This window comes from Bubalus kerabau, chromosome 21 (assembly GCF_029407905.1).
Source record: "Bubalus kerabau isolate K-KA32 ecotype Philippines breed swamp buffalo chromosome 21, PCC_UOA_SB_1v2, whole genome shotgun sequence".
In the NCBI taxonomy this organism is placed as follows: Eukaryota; Metazoa; Chordata; class Mammalia; order Artiodactyla; family Bovidae; genus Bubalus; species Bubalus kerabau.
The window spans coordinates 23,418,301-23,441,907 of NC_073644.1; the positions used below are offsets into that span (position 1 = coordinate 23,418,301).

General features: G+C 41.9%; 1 protein-coding gene across 1 annotated transcript in view; it reads left to right on the plus strand.

Moving 5' to 3' along the window:
* TPGS2 (tubulin polyglutamylase complex subunit 2) overlaps positions 1 to 23,607 on the plus strand; it is a 61,442-nt gene that overhangs the window by 33,608 nt on the left and 4,227 nt on the right. The window contains exons 3-5 of the mRNA XM_055559340.1: positions 9,683 to 9,770; positions 11,745 to 11,873; positions 22,850 to 22,963. Coding sequence (XP_055415315.1) covers positions 9,683 to 9,770; positions 11,745 to 11,873; positions 22,850 to 22,963 — 331 coding nt within the window. The remainder of the gene's footprint in view (positions 1 to 9,682; positions 9,771 to 11,744; positions 11,874 to 22,849; positions 22,964 to 23,607) is intronic.

Sequence of the window (23,607 nt, forward strand, 5' to 3'; positions counted from 1 at the left end):
AATGACAGCTCTTGTATTGTTGTTTAGTCACTAAGTTGTGTCTGACTCTTTTGTGACCCCATGGACTGTAGCCCACCAGGCTCCTGTGTCCATGGGATTTCCCAGGCAAGAATACTGTATTGGGTTGCCATTTCCTTCTCCAGGGGATCTTCCTGACCCAGGGATTGAACCCACCTCTCCTGCATTGACAGGCATATTCTTTACCACTGAGCCACCAGCGAAGCTATTGTGTTCTTAGTAATTTAAAAACATTGCTTAAAATTACCTGCAAGCTTGAAGCTTGCCTCTCACATATAGTTCTTCAAGATACTATACCCTGAAACCGTAGTCATTACCCTAATGACCTAGTCTTCTCTCTTCCTGCCAGATTCCTAACTTCTCCCACCTCCAGTCTTTTATAGACTCAATCTTAGAGATTATTCTTAAACCTGGATTCACAGAGTTTGACAGTCAAGGTCACTCAGCTTGTTGCAAAATTGGGAAATAAATTCAGATCATCCTGTTACACTCAACTTCTTCACACATTGGGTGGTACCTGGAATTGACTGACTGTGACCTAAACAAACTTGATACAAGCAGTGTTCAGTATCACATCTCAAAAGGGTCCAGTAAGCAGAAAGTTTGGAAATTGCCCCTCTGCCTGTATCAACATGACAAGAAGAAAGAAAAGTAATTGGAGAACTCATCCTTCTGTGCTCAGTAGTCTGATTGGCTAGAAAAAACTGGCCAGACACATGCAGAGGTGTGAGTTACTTAGAATTTAATGGGTGCTCCTAGTAACTCCTAAAAGGAATCACAGCTTTTTGGGGATGATTTGCTATTCATATGAAATATTTGCTTATATTCTATTGTGCTTCTTTTTAAGAACTTTCAGAACTATTAAATTCATTGCATTAAATGCTCTAGAAGTATATGCTTATTACTTTAATCAGTTCTCACTAATCCAGTAGTTTGTTTCAGGAAATAAGTTATGAGCATGGTTCTGAAATTTCCAGAAGTGACTGCTTTGTTACAGCGTCATCAGAACTGTAGGGTCCCTCTCACACCACATTCCTGTAGGTGTTAAGCGTGCAGGTCTTTCAGCTCCTTGGTGAAACTTATCCCCAAGTATTTCATTCGTTTTGATGCAATTGTCAATAGAATGGTTTTCTTAATTTCTCTTTCTGATAGGTGGTTATTCTTGTGTAGAAAAGCAACAAAAATTTTATATTGATTTGGTACCCTGCAGCTTTACTTAATTCATTTGTTAGTTCTAAAAGTTTTTTGGTGGAGTCTTTAGGATTTTCTCTTGTGCAATACCATGTCATCTGCCATTAGTGATAATGTTACTTCTTTTCTGATTTGGATGCCTTTTGTTTCTTTTTACTGCCTAATTTCTCTGCTTAGGATTTGCAATATTGTGTTGAATAAACTTAGCAGGAGTGGCCATCCTTGTCTTCCTGATCTTAGTGTAACAGCTTTCAGCTTTTAACCCTTCAATATGATGTTTCCTGTAGGCTAACTTATATTTCCTCTCTTCGTACATGTTGAGAGGTTTTTTTTTTTTTTTAATCATGAATGGATGTCTAATTTTGTGAAATGCTTTTTTGACATCTATTGAGATGATCATATGCTATTTTTAATGTTTGTTTATTTTTTGCTGCATCAGGTCTTAGTTGAGGCAGGTGGGAGCTTGCATTGCGGCCCATGGGCTCTGTAATTGGCACACGTGGGTTCTCTAGTTGAGGCAGGTGGGAGCTTGCATTGAGGCCCATGGGCTCTGTAGTTGCCACGCGTGGGTTCTCTAGTTGAGGCAGGTGGGCTCAGTAGTTGCAGTGCGCAGGCTGTTGCCCCATGGCATGTGGGATCTTAGACTTCCCTGGTGGCTAAGATAGTAAAGAATCTGCCTGTCAATGCAGGAGACCCAGGTTTGATCCCTAGACTGGGAAGATCCCCTGGAGAAAGGAATGGCTACTCATTCCAGTATTCTTGCCTGGAGGATTCCATGGACAGAGGAGTCTGGCAGGCTACACAGAATGGGGTCACAGAGAATTGGACACGACTGAGTAGCTAAGATTTCATATGTGAGATCTTAGTTTCCCAACAAAGGATTGAACCTGTGTCCCCAGCACTGAAAGGTGGATTTTTAACCACTAGGCTACCAGTGAAAGTGAAAGTGACAGTCGCTCAGTACTAGCGACTTGTACTAGTTTTGGTCTTAGTTTATTCTTTTTTCTCTGGTTCCTTGAAGTGTAAAGTTGCATTGTTTGCTTGAGAACTTTCCTATTTCCTGATACAGGCACTCACGGCCATGAATTCCCTTCTAGAACTGCTTTTGCAGCATCCCATAAGTTTTAGTGTATTGCATTTCCATTTTTATTTGTCTCAGAATATTTTTAAATTTCTCTTTTGATTTCTTCTTGACCATTGGTTATTCAGTGGCATGTTTTTTAAATTCCACATTTTTGTCAATTTTCCTGTTTCCTTCCTATAATTGAGTCTAGTTTCATACCATTGTGGACAGAAAAGATACTCAATATGATGGCAGTCTTAATTTTGTTAATAGTTTTGTGGCCTACCCTGTGATCTGTTATGACTGTTTCATGTACACTTCAGCAGAATCTGGATTCTGCTGATTTTCAATAGAATATTCTGAAAATGTTATGTCCATCTTATCCATTGTTCCATTGTGTTGCTGTTTCCCCTTTAGGTCTGTTAATATTTGCTGTATCTGTCTTGGAGGCATACATATTTATAAATGTTGTATCCTGTTGTTGGATTGACCCCTTTATCATTATATACTGTCCTTCTTTGTCTCTTGTAGGATGCTTGTCTTGTATAACTATCCCAGCTTTCTTTGATTCCCATTTATGTTCATCCCTTCACTTTTAGTTTATGTGTTATTACATCTGAAGTGAATCTCTTGTAGATGACATAGTTCCATAATTTGGCCTCCTTTCTTATTCAGTCACTCTTTGTTTTTTGATTGTAGAATTTATTTCACTTACATTTGAAATAATTGATACATACTGCCTTACTGCTATTTTGTTCATTGTTTTCTAGCTATTTTATAACTCTTTTGTATTTTGTTCCTTTCTTCTCTTGCTTTCTTCCTTTGTGATTTGATGATTTTCTGTAATGGAGTGCTTAGACTCATTTCTCTTTATCTTTTTTGTGTCTGCTGTAGGTTTTTGCTTTGTGCTCATCATGAGGCTTGTATTTAAATGTAACAATCTAAACTGCTCACTGCTTGTTTGATGCATTTTAAAGCTTTACAACTTTACTTTCCCCACCACACATGTAAAAAGATGTCACAATTTACATTTTTTCATCTTGTGGATCTGCTAACAAATTATTGCAGTTATAGTTACTTTTACTACTAAAATATAGTGTGTTTAGTACTTTTAAAGTGTCCTGTGTGTGCATACTCAGCCACTTCAGTCGTGTCCAACTCTTTTTGACCCTGTGGACTGTAGCCCACCAGGCTCCTCTGTTCATGGGGATTCTGCAGGCAAAAATATTGGAGTGGGTTGCCATTTCCTCCTCCAGAGGATCTTCCCAACCCAGGGATTGAACCCACGTCTCTTGTCTCCTGCTTTGGCAGGGGGCTTCTTTACCACAAGCGCCACCTTTAGTACCTTTACTGTGGTTGTTTTCTACTTTGTCTTTTAAACTTCATGCTTCGTCTCTAAGTGATTAACCCACTGCCGTGACAACATTATTCTGAACTTAACTATACTTTAACTTTTGCCTGTGAGATTTATACTGTCATATTTTTCCTGTTACCAATTATCACCCTTTTGTTTCACTTTAAAGAAGACCCTTTAATATTTGTTGTTCGGTTCAGTTCAGTTCAGTCGCTCAGTCATGTCTGACTCTTTGCAACCCCATGGACCACAGCACACGAGACCTCCCTGTCCATCACCAATTCATGGAGTCTACCCAAACCATGTCCATCAATATGGTGATGCCATCCAACCATCTCATCCTCTGTCGTCCCCTTTTTCTCCTGCCTTCAATCTTTCCCAGCATCAGGGTCTTTTCAAATGAGTCAGCTCTTCGCATCAGGTGGCCAAAGTATTGGAATTTCAGCTTCAACATCAGTCCTTCCAATGAACACGCAGGACTGATCTCCTTTAGGATGGACTGGTTGGACCTCCTTGCAGTCCAAGAAGACTCTCAAGAGTCTTCTCCAACACGACAGTTCAAAAGCATCAATTCTTTGGTGCTCAGCTTTCTTTACAGTCCATCTCTCACATCCATACATGACTACTGGAAAAACCATAGCCTTGACTAGATGGACCTTTGTTGGCAAAGTAATGTCTCTGCTTTTCAATATGCTATCTAGGTTGATCATAACTTTCCTTCCAAGGAGTAAGCGTCTTTTAATTTCATGGCTGCTGTCACCGTCTGCAGTGATTTTGGAGCCCCCAAAAATAAAGTCAGCCACTGTTTCCACTGTTTCCCCATCTATTTGCCATGAAGTGATGGGACCGGATGCCGTGATCTTAGTTTTCTGAATGTTGAGCTTTAAGCCAACTTTTTTGCTCTCCTCTTTCACTTTCATCAAAAGGCTCTTTAGTTCTTCATTTTCTGCCATAAGAGTGGTGTCATCTGCATATCTGAGGTTATTGATATTCCTCCCAGCAATCTTGATTCCTGCTTGTGCTTCTTCCAGCCCAGCATTTCTCATGATGTACTCTGCATGTAAGTTAAATAAGCAGGTGACAATACACAGCCTTGATGTACTCCTTTTCCTATTTGGAACCAGTCTGTTGTTCCATGTCCAGTTCTAACTGTTGCTTCCTGACCTGCATATAGTTTTCTCAAGAGGCAGGTCAGGTGGTCTGGTATTCTCATCCTTTGCAGAATTTTCCACAGTTTGTGATCCACACAGTCAAAGACTTTGGCATAGTCAATACAGCAGAAATAGACGTTTTTCTGGAACTCTCTTGCTTTTTCCATGATCCAGCAGATGTTGGCAATTTGATCTTTGGTTCCTCTGCATTTTCTAAAGTTCTGGAAGTTCATGGTTCATGTATTGCTGAAGGCTGGCTTGGAGAATTTTGAGCATTACTTTACTAGTGTGTGAGATGAGTACAGTTATGTGGTTGTTTGAGCATTCTTTGGCATTGCCTTTCTTTGGGATTGGAATGAAAACTGACCTTTTCCAGTCCTGTGGCCACTGCTGACTTTTCCAAATTTGCTGCAGCATCATATTTTAGGATTTGAAATAGCTCAACTGGTATTCCATCACCTCCACTAGCTTTGTTCGTAGTGATGCTTCCTAAGGCCCGCTTGACTTCACATTCCAGGATGTCTGGCTCTAGGTGAGTGATCACACCATTGTGATTATCTGGGTTATGAAGATCTTTTTTGTATAGTTCTTCTGTGTATTCTTGCCACGTCTTCTTAATATCTTCTGCTTCTGTTAGGTCCATACCATTTCTGTCCTTTATTGTGCCCATCTTTGCATGAAATGTTCCCTTGGTATCTCTAATCATCTTGAAGAGATCTCCAGTCTTTTCTATTCTATTATTTTCCTCTATTTGTTTGCACTGATCACTGAGGAAGGCTTCGTATCTCTCCAGTGGCACCCCACTCCAGTACTCTTGCCTGGAAAATCCCATGGATGGAGGAGCCTGGTAGGCTGCAGTCCATGGGGTCGCTAAGAGTGAGCGACTTCACTTTCACTTTTCACTTTCATGCATTGGAGAAGGAAATGGCAACCCACTCCAGTGTTCTTGCCTGGAGAATCCCAGGGATGGGGGAGCCTGGTGGGCTGCCATCTATGGGGTCACACAGAGTCAGACACAACTGAAGCGACTTAGCAGCAGCAGCAGCTTGCTGTTCTTTGGAACTCTGCAATGTTCATTTGTAAAGCTGTAAAGCTGATGGTGTTCACTGTAAAGCTGGTCCAGTGGTGATGAACTCCCTCAGCTTTTGCTTGTATGGAAAACTTTATTTCTCCTTAAATTCTGAAGGGCAGCTTTTCCAGGTAGAATATTCCTGGTTGGCAAGTTTTCTTTTCTCTTCCAGCACATTGAATATATCGTGCCACCATCTTGTGGCCTGCAAGTTTCTGCCTGGAAATCTCCTGACAGCTTTATGGGGTTCCCTTGTATATAACAAGTTGTTTTTCTCTTACTGCTTTTAAGATGTTCTCTGTTAAGTTTTGGCAACTTAGTTATAATGTCTCTTTGGATTCTTCTTTTTTGGAACTCTCTGGGATTCCTGAATCTATTTCCAGGTAGTCTGTTTCCTTCCCCACTTTAGGGAAATTTTCAGCCATTATTTCTTCAAATAAGCTTTCTGCCCCATTCTCTCTTCTTCTGACATCCCTATAAAGGTGTATAGTATTGATCGGCTTTATGTTGTTCTAGAATCTCTTAAGCTCTATTCACTCTTTTTCTGTTTTTTTTTTTTTTTTTTAAAGCTGATCTGATTGGATGAATTCCAGTACCCTGTCTTCTAGTTCACTGATCCTTTATTTCACTTCATCTAGTCTGCTGTTGAATGCCTTAATTGAATTTTCCAGCTCAGTTATTATATTCTTCACCTCTGTGATTTCTGCTTAGTATTTTATTTTTGTTGAAATTCTCACTTTCTTCATATATTGTCCCCCTGATGTCTGTGAGCATCTTTAAATTACTTATCTTAATTTCATTAGGTCTTTTCTTGGGGTTTTATCTAATTATTTCACTGGGAACACATGTCTCTATTTCTTCATTTTTCTTGACATGCTGTTGATTTCAACGCATTAGCTACAACAGCCAGTCTTGAAGAAGTGGAGTGGCCTTATATAAGAGATGAACCTTTTAAATCCTGCCCTGGTTCTTGGTTGTCTATCAAATCTTTCTGAATGTCCAGCCTACTTTGCTGTTAGTGGCTCCCAGTAGTTGAGGGTATAATACAACCTGTCAGTGTCCCAAAGAAGAGAATTTCAGCACCTTGATGCAGGCTAATTGGAAACTGGGCACTCAAACAGTAGCTTAAAATATGCACGTATACCGTCTCTCAGGGGAGGACTGAGAGAGGGGCATTTTGTCTGCTCCCTCTACACTGAGCCCTAGGGGGATAGCAGGTTAAGAACTGTTTCTTTGTTTGCTACCGTCCTGTTGAACCCATGAACACAAGCCTTGCTGCTCACCACAGCCAGTTATCAAGGGATGTGTACTCCAAGCAGCAGCCACAATGGAGCACCAGAGGTTTGCACAGCCTCCTTCCTAGAAACACTGGTGACCTGGGGCAGGACAGAGGAAGAGTGCAAAGGTGGCCCCCACTGGCCTCTGCAGTCTTTGGAGAGGGTTTTAGTTGGCCTATAGATGTTAAATTATAAACTTGATTCTCAGGCTGCAGTTAAGATCTCCAAACAGGCCTCTTTTCACAAAAATACTGGGTATTTCAATCTGCTGCCTCTGCCCTGTGCCCTGGTGGGATGGCTTGTTTATTAGAGCCCTTTGGGACCTGGGAACATAAGCTGTGTTGGCCAGCAGAGCCAGGAAGTCAAGTGTGTCCCCTGCGCAGCCCCTGGGATGCCAGACATGTGTATAAGCTCCTTTCCAGAAGATATCTGTGCGGCAGAAGGAGAGCATGAGGATGGTATGGTGCCCACTGGCCTCCCTGGTCTCTGGAGAGGATTACAGTTGGCATCTCAATGTGTGCTAAATTAGAAGCCTGCCCCTCAGGCCAACGCTTTTAAGATAAGCAAATAGGCTTCTTTAAGGAAGAGACTGGGCATTTTACTTCCACTGTCTCTGCACTGGACCCTGGGGGCATATCCATAGTAATGTTACTGAACCACAAGTGTGTGTGCCTGATGCAGAGTGAGGCCTAGCCATACTAAAATTGGAACAGAGAATGGTTTATTACAGATTCATACAAGGAGATGGATGGCTCGTGCCTTAAGACCCCAAAGTTACTGAAAGCTTTCAGCAAGCCCCTTGAAAAGCAAAAGGTGAGAAAGGTGACTGGAATCACTTCCCTAATGGTCACTCATTGATGGTTGGTTGCTTAGGGTGGGGGGTGCCTACTGAGGCACCAACCAGTGGCTGAGCAAGACCTGCCGCGTAGTTGTAGGTGTGGAGCAATGAGACACAGCAGTGGCTGCCTGCTAAGGGCTGTGCTCATCCTGCTGTTACAGCAAGTCCATAGGAGCCCATTAAAAACTGTCTCTTAGTTCACTGTGGCCTTGTGGGTCTCCTGGACCCAAGCTCCACTGGCTTCAGAGCTAGATTTATGGGGGCCCATCTCTCAAGTAGAAGTCTTAAAAATTGAGGCGCCATATGCAGGGTCCAAACCCTTTGCTCAGGGAGAATCGGGGAGTTGTGAGTTCCCTCCTGGTTTTTTTACCCTTCCAAGAGTGGATTTTATGGTGAGACTGTGATCAGCCTCTCATACCCATTTCAATGTAAATTTCTTCTTGTTCACCCAGTGGGCATGTAACAGAGCAGGATGAGCGCAGCCCTTAGCAGGTGGCCATTGCTGGGCCTCATTACTCTGCACCCTGTTCCTGGGCAGCAGGCGTTGCTCAGCCTTGCTCAGTGCCTCAGTGGGTCCCGCCCACAACCAACTGTCAGTGAGCGACCGTTAGTTGTCCTGCTCAGCTATTGGTCAGCACCACAGTAGGCCCTGCCCATGGGTAACTGTCAGTGAGGGACCACTGGGGAAGTAATTCGGTCAGTAATCAGCAGCGTGGTGGTCATCACCACGCTGGTGGAGAGTGAGGTAAGAGGCAGATTTAGGCCGCCTTCCGGAGGCCCTCCAGCTCACCCAGCCTAGAGCCAGTGGGTGAGCTGAATGGCTCAGGAAACAGACTACGGACTATGTCCTGCAAGGCTCCAGAGCCCTCAGTAAGGCCCTCTACTAGCTTTGGCTCAGGCCTTGAGGCAGTGGTGACCCTCTCCCCCATGCTGTCTCTGCTACCTACTAGCAGTGACCATCTGTCTGGGTCACAGTCTGAGACCTGGTCTCCCCATTTGGGCAGCCTGGCAAGACTGAGGGCCAGTTGGGTTGGGTGCCTGGATCCCTCAGGGATGACAGCTGGGTGGGAACCTGGCCCCAAGGAGCTGCCAGCTGAGATCTGTCTCCGCTTAGCCAGGACTGGGACCTTGGAGGGTGAAAGTTGTGCCTTGCAACTTTGCCCTTTCTGGTCGGGACAGAGAATAACATTCATCTGGTAGAGATTTATAGGGACATCATTACTTGATCATGATCTGACCTCAGGAACCAAGGATCTGACATCAAGAAGTCTGCAACAACTCACCACACCCATCCCTCACCTTTTGCTTTTAAAGGGGCTTGCTGAAAGCTTTTAGTAACTTTGGGATTCTTAGGCCATGAGCCACCCATCTCCTTAATGAATCTATAATAAATCTTTCTCTAATGTTTTAGTACTGATGGGCCTCACTGTGCGTTGGGCACACAGACTTTCAATTTGGTAACAGGAGTCACTCAGCTAGTTTCTGGGTTTCTTTCAGAGGGAATTATTGTTCAGTATATAGCTGTAGTTTCAGTGTGTCAGTGACACGAGATGAGTTGAGGAGCCTGCTTTGTGGCCATTTCAACCTAGAACTCTCCAGTAGCGTTTTAGAGGTAATGACTCAGTTTTATGGATCTGAAATACAGTTCCCACGTGGTTTGAGGCATAACCCTACACCCTCCTTCAACGTTGACCTAACACTCAGCTGCTCTGTGGTTCTAGAAGAATAACTGTGTGCTGCCTGAGGATCTGAAGAACTTTTACCTGATGACCAATGGCTTCCACATGACGTGGAATGTGAAGCTGGATGGTGAGTCAGCCTTCTTGCTGTGGAGGAGTACACAGCTCTCCCTGGCTGAGAGCTTAGAGGAAACAATTCTGGGGGCCTTTACAACTCAGGAGTCTGAATATGGACAGTGCATGGGGGTTCTCCTCAAGTGCAGGATCCAGGCACTGTGATCATCTCCCAGCGGTAACCTGTGCCATCATTGCTTCACCCCCGCCTCTGTGGCCCCTGTGCCAGAGTCTGCCCAGTACCTAACCGGAAGCTCAAGTTAGAGGCTTCCTATTGGCATGAGATGTTGGGGAAAATTAAGCATACACAAAAATCCTGAGCTACCTTGAACTTAAAGCCTTGGAGGAGTCCGCTTTGGAGCAGTCTCCTCAGGGTGAGCTGCAATGACAGTCTCTGGTGGTCATAAGAGGGGCTCCTCCCTTCATTCCCAGCATGCTGGAGATCTCAGGGCTCTCACCTCTCTCTCCCTCACATCTCCGCAGCCTAAGTTGTCAGCCGCCTCAGTTCACAGGTTATCATCCTGGTATTAAATACGTCCAGGATGACACTTGTGTTGTGGATGCGGGAACAGACAGCTTGGTAGCTGTAAGAGATTCAGGCGTTACGCAGGCATGAAGGTCAGTGCTGCACATGCAGGTGAAGGCACTGGTGAGGCTTCATAGGCTGGGAGCCCTGATCTAGCCACCGGGGTACAGCTCATTCCTGACACGGACTTCCCTGTCCTTAAGAGGACTGTATAATCTCCAGACTCCAGCCACGTCCCCAGATCTGCTTTGGTCCTTGGGAATCACCCTGCACCTCTCCTTGCTGCCACTAAGATGAGTAGTTTCTGCCACCCAGCAGATCTACAGAACTGACCCTTCCCTTCACTGCCTCTCCAAACCTTCCTGTTTCTCTCTCAGCTGACCAGAGGCACATTTTATAACTTACTCCTAAGCATTTAACATGAACTTAGAATCATTACCTCTGATGGTCTAGAAACCATGGTGTCACCAAAAGAGTGGACAGAGGCTGGAGTGACTGTCAGATTCTCCCTTGCCCATATCACAGAGACAGGCTAACCCTTTCAGAAGCCTACTTCAGAAAAGAAACATTTCATGAAGGTTTTCTGAGTCCCTATTCATTATTAGTACTTTTTCTAACTTAATCCTCCCAACCTATTTTCTTATCCTCATCCACATTGCCATACCCATTCTTTACTGGATGGCCAAAATCATTAACAAAAAATCTAGCACAGGCAGCTTCTGATGTTTACCTCCTTAGTGGTCTTTTCTTCTTGGACATTCCAGGCTATACACCAGCTGTTGTATTACCTTCAGTCATTCCAGTATTTCAGCAGTCATATGTCCAAGTCTTTGTGCACCACCCCATGCCCAGCACCTGTATTATAAAGATTCTGTATGACAGATAAGAAAAATAGATCATCTTTCTATACCTGAATCACAGAAAACTGGAACCAAGCAAGAAGGCTTTCAAGAAAATTTGCTCCATTGAGTTACAAAAAAATGACAAGGGGGAGATAGTTTCCACAGTGAAAGCTTACAACAAGAAGGGTAGAAGTGGTCAGTTATATAATTAAAACTGTTACTTTGGAAAGTATAATCCTTCATTCTGGATGGCGGGAGCAAAAATATTTTTCAGTCCTTTGATCTTCAAACAGGCTCCAACCCTAGAATTCCCAGTTCTTTTTGAGAATCCCCTCTTAAAATTTCCTTTGGTGCTCCACCCTAACACATGCAGTGGGGACTCTTCACTCAAGGCCCCAGCTGTTTGTTTTTTTTTTTTTTTTTTTTTTTTGGCATAAAAGATAAAAGTCTGGTGCTTCAGAGCAGGTAGTACATTGATTCTCTTTTTTCCACTTTCCATTCAATTCTTCAGCCCAGGGATAAAATAGTAACTGGTCTTAGGTTGGTCAAGCAGATGCCCTTTTGTTGACCATAGTAACTAGCTTATTATTCCATGTAATTCTTTTTGTTAACATTCCCATAGAACATACCATTCCATTGGGCAGCATGGCAATTAACAGCATCTCAAAACTGACTCAACTCAACCAGTCTTCCATGTACTCACTTCCTAACGCACCAACTCTGGCAGACCTGGAGGACGATATACAAGAAGGTAACTGCGGGAACTTCTGCTTTGAGTTACAAATCAACATGCTTGTTTCCATTTTATAATATTGAAAATAATAGACATTGTAGCATTGCAACTTGTTCCCCTAAACCCAAAACCTTCCCACTCCTGGCTTCTCTGAACCATGGGAGTAAGGTTAGAAAAAAAAAAAAAGCCTGTATCAAAAAAGGAAATTTTCATCAGGAAAATGCCAGGGTTGGGGTCTTTGTTTTGTATCCAGTAGCCACTTCAGTCCCTGCCGCACAGTAGACAGTTAATGAATACTGGTAAGTGAATGAATGTTATGGATTAAACTTCGCTCCACATTTCAGTGTTGAGACGTTTCAGGGACCGTGGCAATCTAAGTGCAGCTTCCTTTCTCCCTTCAGGCTCTTGGCCACGCCTGATTGAAATGGCTTAAATTCAAATAGCTGCTAAAGCTATAATCAATTATGTATAAGTGAGGACTTCTTCAGTCAGAATTGTGTTTGGCTGCCCATAATAGACCCCCATTACAATGTTTAAACTAAAGAGGAGTTTATTTTTCTCATAATAAGAATCTGGAACTAGGCTGGTGTAGTTGCTTGAGAAACTCGAAGATAAAGTCTCCTCTGGATTCCTGGCACACCAGCCTTCGGGTTTGGTTTTCATTCTCATGGTTGAAGAATGTCGGTTCTACCTCCAAGCTTCAAGTCTGTGTTCCAGGCAGGAAAAAGAAGAGTAAAGGGCAAAATAACTGTCTCTTGGCAGAATATTTCCCTTTTTGTCAGGAAAATAGTAGTTTTCTCAGAAGCCCCTCCCAATAGCCATTGGCCAGAATAGAGTCAGAAGGTTACCCATCCCTGCAAGGGAATTTGAGGAGGTATTTTTAGCTGTGTAGTAGTGTCCCAAATTGAATTGGAGTAGAACTGGAGTTCTAAAAGGGAGAATGAATATTCAGTAGATAACTACAGCATCTCCAGTACTAATGCCTTGGAGTGCATCGAAGTTCTGACAGAACTGATGATAGTCTTTCTCCTTCAACTGGACAAACAGCTGGTAATAGGAGGAGGAATCCAGGGGCTGAGACTGGAAAGTTTTGGGCCCTGGGAAGAACCTGTCATTGAGAAATGTATGGAATCCTCATGGGTGGGAAAAAGGTCACATTTGCTTTGTGTGTGTGTATTGGGGCGCTCTACTCCCTCAAAGGCAAAGACGCTGTTAAATAAGGGGAATGGGTGTACCCTGCCCTTGAGGCTGGTAGGCAGCAGTAGACTAGATGACAGAAATTATTTCACGGGACCTCAGCATAGGACTTGAGCCTAGGGGTAGAGACCACATTGTCCTACGTATTCATGGGGCTAAAAGTCATTTGGGCTTCTGGTGCCTTCTGGGTTCATGCTTTTTTGTACAGTTCAACAACTCTTAAGTTTCATTAAATTTAAAAATGATGACTTTTCTCAGGAGACTTAGCAGTTAGAAAGAGGACAATCAGGAAGAAATATTAGAATATACAACCAGAGAAGTAACACCACTAGAGGACACTGATGAACACCTAAATAAAACCAAGAATAAGAACACTAAGACATTTAAGACAGCACAAAGATTTCCTATAGAAAAAAATCAAAAAGTCTTGATTAAACAACTGACTAGGTGAGTTGAATAAGAATATAAATATTGAGACCTGAGTTAATAGCCTGAAAAAGCAGGTGTAAGAATATCTAAAAGCACAGATAAAATACATTTTAAAATGAGAAATGAGGGGAAAAGTGGAAGGATAAGAGAAATAGAAAATACAACAGGTGACCTTCCATTGGAATTCTAGGTGCTCAAAAAAGAGAAAAATAATAGATGTAAAAGGAATAATAAGCAATAATAAAACAAAATTTGTATTATTCAATCTTTGGATTGAAAGGGCTCTTCTGGACTCCAATTGAATTCGGGAGGAAACAGAAACCTAGAGTCTATTACATCATGCAGAAAAGAAAATCACAAGCTTCTAGGCAAAAATAAAAAATTATAGAGAGAGAATAATCAGACTGGTATCAATCTTCTTACCTGCAACAGTTGAAAACTAGAAGATAGTAAAAAAGCATAAACAGGTTGATGAAAGAAAAGGAGTGAAAATCAAGAGTCCTGTATATATAGACCAAATACAGCTCTCAGATTATTAAAAGAATATTAAAGTTTGTGTAAAACTTTAAGAACATAAATACTCTAACCAGAAGACAAATGGAATGGAGATCTCTAGATGTGGCTCTATAGAGAGGAAAGGAAACAAGACATTAGTGAACCTCCTGTGAAAGAGAGAGATTGGGCTTCCCTGGTGGTCCGGTGGTTAGGAATCTGACTTGCAATTCAGGGGACACCAGTTTGATTCATGGACAGGGACTATCCCACAGGCCACGGGGCAATTAAGCCTGTGCGCCACAACTACTGAGCCCATGCTCTAGAGCCGCAAGCCACAGCTACTGAACTGCACGCTCTGGAGTCTGTGCTCCGCAACAGTAGAAGCCACCACAATTAGAATCTGTGCCTTGCAGCTGGAGAAAGCCCAAGCACAGCAGTGACAACCCAGCACAGCCTGAATAAAGAAATATGTAAATTAAGATTTAAAAAATTAGACTAAATTAAATCTTACTGTTCAGGAACATAACCTTACCACCAGACAACTTACCTGCCTCCCAAGAAACCTGTATGCAGGTCAAGGAAGCAACAGTTAGAACCAGACACGGTTCTAACAGACTGGTTCCATATTGGGAAAGGAGTACATCAAGGCTGTATAATGTCATCCCACTTATTTAACTTATATGCAGAGTACATCATATGAAATGCTAGGCTGGATGAAGCACAAGCTGGAATCAAGATTCCCAGGAGAAATATCAATAACCTCAGATATGCAGATGACAACACCCTTACAGCAGAAGGCAAAGAGGAACTAAAGAGCCTCTTGATGAAGGTAAAAAAGGAGAGTGAAAAAGCTGGTTTAAAATTCAACGTTTAAAAAACTAAGATCATGGCATCTGGTCCCATCACTTCATGGCAAATAGATGGGAAACAATGGAAACAGTGACAGACTTTATTTTTTTGGGCTCCAAAATTAGTGAAGATGGTAACTACAGCTAAGAAATTAAAAGACACTTGCTCCTTGGAAGAAAAGCTATGACCAACCTAGACAGCATATTAAAAAGCAGAGACATTTCTTTGCTGACAAAGGTCTATCTAGTCAAAGCTATGGTTTTAACAGTAGTCATGTATGGATGTGAGAGTTGGACTATGAAGAAGGCTGAGCACTGAAGAATTGATGCTTTTGAACTGTGGTTTTGGAGAAGACTCTTGAGAGTCCCTTGGACTGCAAGGAGATCAAACCAGTCAGTCCTGAAGGAAATTAACCCTGAATATTCATTGGAAGGACTGATGCCGAAGCCAAACTCCAATACTTTGGCCACCTGATGCAAAGAGCTGCCTCATTAGAAAAGAACCTGATGTTGGGAAAGATTGAAGTCAAGAGGAGAAGGGGACAACAGAGGATGAGATGGTTGGATGGCATCACCAACTCAATGGACATGAGTTTGAGCAAGCTTCGGGAGATGGTGAAGGACAGGGAAGTCCATGGGGTCGCAGAGAGTCAGACACAACTGAGCAACTGAACAAAAACAAAATTCAGGAATGTATACAATTTTTACATAAGAACTCTTGGAAAAGAGGTGACGTAGTGCCTGGAATATGTTTAAATGTACTGTCGCAGCTAAACCTAAAAAATAGGACAAAGGCAAGATATAAGAGTGTTATGGGCTAAATTGTGTCAAATATTCATATGTTAAAGTCCTAACCTCACTACCTCAGACTGTGCCCTTATTTGGAAATAGGGTCATTATATTAACAGATTTAAGTAGTTCAGGTGAGGTCATACTGGAGTCAGGTGGAGCCCTAATCCAGTATGACTGGCAACCTTTTAAAAGGGGAAATTGGGAGATATAGGTACATAAGAAAGTCATGTAAAGATGAAGACAGAGACAGAGAGCTGCTTCTACATACCAAGGAAAGCATAAACACAAAACCAAAAGTTGCAAGCAAACTACCAGGAACTAGGGGACAGACACAGAACAGATTCTTTTCCACAGCCCTCAAAAGAAACAACCTTGACCTTGGATCTGTAGCCTCCAGAGGTGTGAGACAACAAATTTCTGCTGTTCCAGCCTTTCAGTATGTGGTACTTTGTTACAGTATCCCTAGCATTAATACAAGAATATTCCAGAGAGTCCTTACAGTAGAAAGCATAGGACAAAGAGGAAAAGAAGTAGAAAGTGGAAGGTCTCATCCTACTGGAGGAAAGAAATAGTATACTTTGGGGGAAACAGAGTGTCTTTAATGTCTGGGTTTTCTTTTCCTGTATAACAGATTACCACAAATTTACTGACTTGAAGCATCACACATTTCCTATCTAATAGTTTTCATGAGTTAAAAATTCAGCTACAGATTAGTAGAGTCCTCTGCTTAGAGTCTTAACAGGCTAAAATCAAGGTATCAGCTGGTGCTGTGAAGCCATCTAGGATAGGGCCCTCTTCCAAGCTCACTGGTGGTTGACCTTATGCAGTTCCTTGCATTTCTGGGACTTGGTCCTTGTTTTCCTGTTGGCCAGGGGTCAGTCTCAGCTCATCTAGACTGCCCTTAGATTCTAGCCACATGAGTCACAACATGGTAGCTTGCTTCTTGACCAGCTACTACTACAGTAGCCTCATAATGTCACCTAATCAAGAGAATCATTACTCCACCGTTGCAGGTCCTGACTACTCTCAGGAGAGGAGGTTATACAAGGTGTGTATACCAGGGAGTAGGACTCTTGGGGGCCATCTTAGAATTCTGCTTACCACACTTGGTTAGAGAAACAATGGCCTATTATTTTCAAATAAGGGTAGAATCGTATGAATCCAGTCATGCAAGCATAACAAAAAGCAAGATAACCACTAAAGGAATAAAAGATTACTTTAGAATCTCTAACCTAATAAAGGTAGTGTTGAATCATATGAGTAAAAGTAAGAAAAGGGGAAAAGAAACATTATAAAACAGGCAACAAAACATTAAGAGGAATAAAATAATGATCATTATATTAAGTGTGCTGGAATTGAATTTCCCTTTTAAAAAGCAGAGACTATCAGATTGATATAAAAAGCAAAGCTCACCTATGTATTATTTTCAGGAGCATATGTAAACTGATGAAGAGACCTCCTGGTAAAGGCAGATAGGTAATTCAGAGCAGCCTTCTTGCTGAAGACAACTGAAAAGTCGGGCAACATAAAAAAATCATCAAAGAGCAAAAAAGATGATGAGGTAGCACTAGATTAACATCCAGAAGAAGACAGAAATCCAGGGAAGAGGCTCAATGTTTGGGGTTGCTCTTGCCTAGGATACACTATCCTTTTCAAAAGAAGCAATGAGGCTATGAAAGGCTGAGAATTGGACCCATATATGAGACTAGGAGAATAAAATGGAGTTGTAGAATCTACAAACTAGAGCACCCACAAAAGCTACCCTACCCTTTCGGTTAGCACGGTGGGGAGCTGTACCTTAGGAGACATAATGAACCAGAAATAACCACTTTTCACATGGACTGAAAAGTGTAAGTCACCCATGCATCCCAGAAAATGTTAAATCCCCAAATTGGACTAATTTGATTCCATATGAATATCCTAGGGGGCCTGGCATTCACTCACAGACAGACATTCACTCTAGAGAAATGTTCTGAAATTGACTGTGTTAATGGTTGCACAGCTCTGTACATACACTAAAACCCATTGAATTGTACACTTTAAATGAGTAAATGGTATGGTAGATGAAGTATATCTCAATATAAAACTTATATAAAAGTAAACTTCTTCCCTGAAAGAAGAAAACATTATCCTAGACCCCATTGTTTTTATAAATAATTTTTCAAAAATAATCCTCCTGAATATGAACCAGGCACATGAATAAACACAACACCATGAACAAGAACTAGCACAAATAATGTAACAGGAGGAGATCCACTGGTACTCCCAAGGATGAAATTATTAGGCACAAACTATAAGACAATGTGCTAATGTGCAAATGAAGATAAAACAAAACTAAAAGTTCAACAAAGAACTAGTAACAGGTACACTGTAGATCTGACCTTATGATTCTGGTCATAAGGCATACTATCTTTCAAACAGATCAGAACTTGTGCAAATAATACTCTAAACTCTGAGGAAATTTTGAAGATAATTACCTAAAAGGACTAGAGAGTAACCAGATATAAGCAGAAACTGGAGTGGCATCTACAAATGGCAGAAGGGAATCACACTGAATGATTTTCCTATTTTTGTAACTTTTTGCCTGAGGGTGAACCCCAGATAGCATCAGTCAGGGCTGCTAAAACTTGGTAGGAGCCTACAGTCTGAATTTTTTATTTTATCCAAGATGAAATAGCAGAGACCAATCTTCCCAACTGGAACAAAAACCAAAAACAAAGGTAAAAAAAAAGTAAAACAATGGATTTCAAGATAGCATCATGCCGGGAAGGATGATGAGTTCTGAATGATGGGAAACAAATGACGTGACCCGTAGCTTATTATCTGAAGGTGTCCAGTTGACAGCATAGAGAGGGAAACCCAAGCAGAACCTGTTGAACCTGTTAACTAAGAAGACAGAACGAAGAGTCCAGTTGGATGAAGACAGCTCACAGGACTGAGTAACACGGAGGAACGAGCTGCTTAGAGAACTGCCAAGGATCCTCCTCAAATATTCAGCAGAGAACTGATGAGCACCCACATGTGAAGATACTGCCCGAGGCCCGGGACAAGACCACCCGGTGATGAGCGGGAACAGCGCCTGGTGCTCACATAGGACCAGGCCGAATGCCTGTTGCTACAGCCAGGCTGAAATGCCTCATTACACAGATAGAGCACTCAGAAGGGTCCCACCTCAGGAATGGGGAAAAATAGCCCTAGGTTAAATACTGTCTTGGGTTCTGCCTGACGAATACTAAAAACCAAAAGTATCTGTTTTCACATAATTTAACTATCACAGAACAATGCTCAACGATATTTGTAGAAATAAATATAAAGCACTCAACAATGCAAAAGTAACAATTTCTGGCATCCAATCAAAGATTAGCAGGCATGCAAAAAAGAAGGAAAAATATAACTGTAAAGAGGAGAAAAATTGATTAGTTGAAACCAATCCAGATTTGAGATACCGTTTAGAATTAGCAGATACAGACTTTAAAACAGTCATTACTATATTCAATATGTTCAAAAACTTGTACAGACATAGAAGTTAGGAAAAAAACAAATCCAAACTTATCTTTTAAAGATGAAACTAGTGTCGGAGATGAAAAATACACTGGATGGGACTAACAATAACAGACATTGCTAAAGAAAAGACTGGAGAACTTAAAGACATAACAGTAGACAATCCAAAATAACACAAAGAAATTAAAAAATTATTTTCATGAAATTTTCATCAGTGAACTGAAGGACAGCAAATGGTGTAATATATGTCTAACTGGAGTCCCTGAAAAGAGTCCCTGTAATTGGGCCAGCAAATAATATTTCAAGAAATGGTGGCTCAAAACTACACCAATTTCATGGAGACTTAAACCATATCTAAGAAGCTCAACAAGCTAGGAACAAGAAACATGAAGAAATAATATTAAGAAACATAATCAAATTGCTCAAAATCAGGGATGAAGAGAAAATCTTACAAGCTGTTAATGGGAAGAGACAGTTCCATACGAAGGAAAAAAGATAAGGATAATGGCATATTTCTCATTGGAAATAATTCAGTCAAGATAAAATACTGGGGAGTGGAAGGGATAAATGGGGAGATTGGGATTGACATGCACTACTAGACTGGTTCCAAATAGGAAAAGGAGTACATCAAGGCTGTATATTATCACCCTGCTTATTTAACTTATATGCAGAGTACATCATGAGAAATGCTGGACTGGAAGAAACATAGCTGGAATCAAGATTGCTGGGAGAAATATCAATAACCTCAGATATGCAGATGACACCACCCTTATGGCAGAAAGTGAAGAGGAACTCAAAAGCCTCTTGATGAAAGTCAAAGTGGAGAGTGAAAAAGTTGGCTTAAAGCTCAACATTCAGAAAACAAAGATCATGGCATCCGGTCCCATCACTTCATGGGAAATAGATGGAGAAACAGTGGAAACAGTAGCTGACTTTATTTTTTGGGGCTTCAAAATCACTGCAGATGGTGACAGCAGCCATGAAATTAAAAGACGCTTACTCCTTGGAAGGAAAGTTATGACCAACCTAGATAGCATATTCAAAAGCAGAGACATTACTTTGCCAACAAAGGTCCGTCTAGTCCAGGCTATGGTTTTCCCTGTGGTCATGTATGGATGTGAGAGTTGGACTGTGAAGAAGGCTGAGCGCCGAAGAATTGATGCCTTTGAACTGTGGTGTTGGAGAAGACTCTTGAGCGTCCCTTGGACTGCAAGGAGATCCAGCCAGTCCATTCTGAAGGAGATCAGCCCTGGGATTTCTTTGGAAGGAATGATGCTGAAGCTGAAACTCCAGTACTTTGGCCACCTCATGCAAAGAGTTGACTCATTGGAAAGGACTCTGATGCTGGGAGGTATTGGGGGCAGGAGGAAAAGGGGACAACAGAGGATGAGATGGCTGGATGGCATCACTGACTCAATGGACGTGAGTCTGAGTGAACTCCGGGAGTTGGTGATGGACAGGGAGGCCTGGCATGCTGCAATTCATGGAGTCACAAACAGTCGGACACGACTGAGCGACTGAAATGACTGACTGACTGACTATATATAAGACAGATGACTAATAAGGACCTGCTGTACAGCGTAGGAAACTAATCAGTATTCTGCAATGACATATATGGTGAAAGAATCTAAAAAAGAGGGTAATATATAACTGATTCACTTTGCTGTACACCTGAAACTAACATTATAAATCAACTATACACCAATTTTAAAAAGTTAAGAGAATACTCATACTAGACCAGAGGAAAAAATAAGATACATAAAAAAAAATGAAAGTGCTCTTTAAACAAATTCAGTTGATTAAAACAAGATAAAATACTCAGAGGAAAAGTGTCAACCTAGAATGCTAAACCCCTTTCAGACATTCTAAATTCTTTCAAAATCAAAGGCCTTTTCAAAAAGCAGTCTAGCAATGTCCATTCTACTGTGTGGGTGTCTGTCCACATAACAAAAGGACTTGATCAAAAGGACGTGTACGGAGATGATTGCTGTAGCATTTGCAGCAGAATAACGTTGGGTGAATGCCTATCAGTAGAGGGCTGGCAGGGCAAGTTAGGGGGCACCCACTTCCACAGTCAGGCAGGCAGCCATTAACACATTAGAATTACAAACCTTAGAGGGCTTTCCACATGGTACTGTTATATAGAAGCTAAGATTTAGGTAACCTGTATAGTATCCAATTTTTATATAATAAACAATCTTGAAAAAATTTAGATGTATACCTATATGTGTGTCTAGGACCATATGAGATGAGGAAAGCCATGTTTTAAAAAGAAACACTATAGGTTGGAGAAGGAAATGGCAACCCACTCCAGTATTCTTGTCTGGAAAATTCTATAGACAGAGGAGCCTGGCAGGCTACAGTCCATGGGGTTGCAAACAGTCTACTACGACTGAGTGACTGTACACACATTTACATAGGCATATGTATAAATCAAAAAGATTATTCTTATATACTGTTTTATCCAATCTCTCCTAGGTTTGTAAACCTTCTCCACCCAGTCACTAATACTAATCTTTATAGCATAATTGCTATAATGAAAGAAGTAGGAGAGTTTTCTGATGCTTGCATTTCTAAGAATTTATCTTTTTTTCTGTTACACCATGATATTTGGTTTCTAGGGTATTTCTAACAGAGCCAGACTTAGCATTAATTATAAAGTTATAATTATAATATGGGTTTCTCTGGTGGCTCAGTGGTAAAGAATCTGCCTGCCAATGCACAAGACAAGGATTTGATCTCTGGGTTGGGAGGATCCCCTGGAGGAGGAAATGGCAACCCACTCCAGTACTTTTGTCTGGAGAATCGCATGGACAGAGGACCTTGGTGGGCTATAGTCCATAGGGTCACTGAGAGTCAGACACAACTGAGCACGCACACACACAATTATATTATGCTTATGTGTGCTTGGTCACTCAGTCATGTCCAACTCTTTCCGACCCTATGGACTGTAGCCCAGCAAGCTCCTCTGTTCATGGGATTCTCCAGGCAAGAGTACTGGAGTGGGTTGCCATTTCCTCCAAGGGATCTTCCCAACCCAGGGACTGAACCTGGGTCTCCAGCATTGCAGGCAGATTCTTTACCTTCTGAGCCACCCTAGGACTCATGCCCTTAACTAACACTGTTATTAATTAATAACAGTAACTAATATTTATTGAGTATGGGCTTTATATAAAATTTCTGACAGTTTTCACGAAAACTCTATTAGGTACACATTATCACTGCTTAAAAATAAGTAATCTAAGGAACTCAGACATTGCACAGTTTGCCAAATGTTGTATAGTAGATAATCGACAGAAGGCACAGAAAATACTTTAATAGGGTCATAATCGCAAATATACACTTTAGACATAAGAAACAGGATTCTAATCAAAAGATCATAAAGTGCTATAAATGAGGGGAAAGCAGTTATCTGGGGAAAAAGAAATTGTTGTGATTGCTCTGACTTCACGTGTCCCAGGAAGTTCGCTTTGTTGTCCTCACGCCACCTTCCCCCGCATTTCGTGACACTGTCTATCTGTAACAGCAGAGCCCTGACAGAAGACTCAGACCAAGAACAAGACCCAGGGCATTTAGAGCGGACAATACATTTGGTCCACATTCGAAAATGATAGTTAAGAATATGTTTGAGATAAGGCTTTTTTTGCCCTCTGTTTTTTCATCCTAGCAAAGCTGGATGAGTATGTTTGAGCTGAGTGTGTTTAAACATTACCATTAACTTCTGGTTTGCAGCCAGTGAGAACCATCCAGAGAAGCCTCACTTTGATTCTCGCAGCGTGATATTTGAGTTGGATCCTTGCAACGGGAATGGGAAGGTTTGCCTCGTCTACAAAAGAGGGAAACCAGGTAAGGATCATGGCAGGAGCAGTTCTGTAGTTTGGGAATGGCCTTGGTTGACCTTGCCCTCCAGCCATCACACAGAAGACACGCTCCTCCCTGACCTCCTGAGCTGCTGCAGGGTCTCGGGTAGATGCCAAGAGAAAGCCCCTTAGGTCCTCTCTGAGCCACCCCCTCTCCAGGCCCATTACTGGAGTCTTTTTAAGGTACTGTCATTTGTGAGTTACTGCAGAGTAATAAGATTAGGATAATAAGTGAATAATAAGTAAAAGAAATAGTTACTCTGTTTATAACTCCTCTAGCTGGCTCACAAGTTAGATAAGCATCAAGGAAAAGCATTCTTATACTTCTTTATGAAGGGTGTCTAACTAATAAAAACCTGAATTACTAGACCTCAGTCTAAGAGGAAAAGGCTCTGGCCTCCTGTGCAGTGGCCACCCCCTGACAGCAGCTCAGTCCCAGAGGTGGACAAGGCCCAGCCCTCTTTGGGTACCTCTGCCTGGAAGGGGTGAGAAGACACACCAGGATTTACCTCCGGGCGAAGGAGAGACCATCTCCTGCTGGAGGGGTCTTTGTGAAGCAGCCTTTGAGCTGCATCCCGAAATATGGGTCAGAATGAGATATGGGTGGTGAGGGTGGGGCAAAAGGGGGCA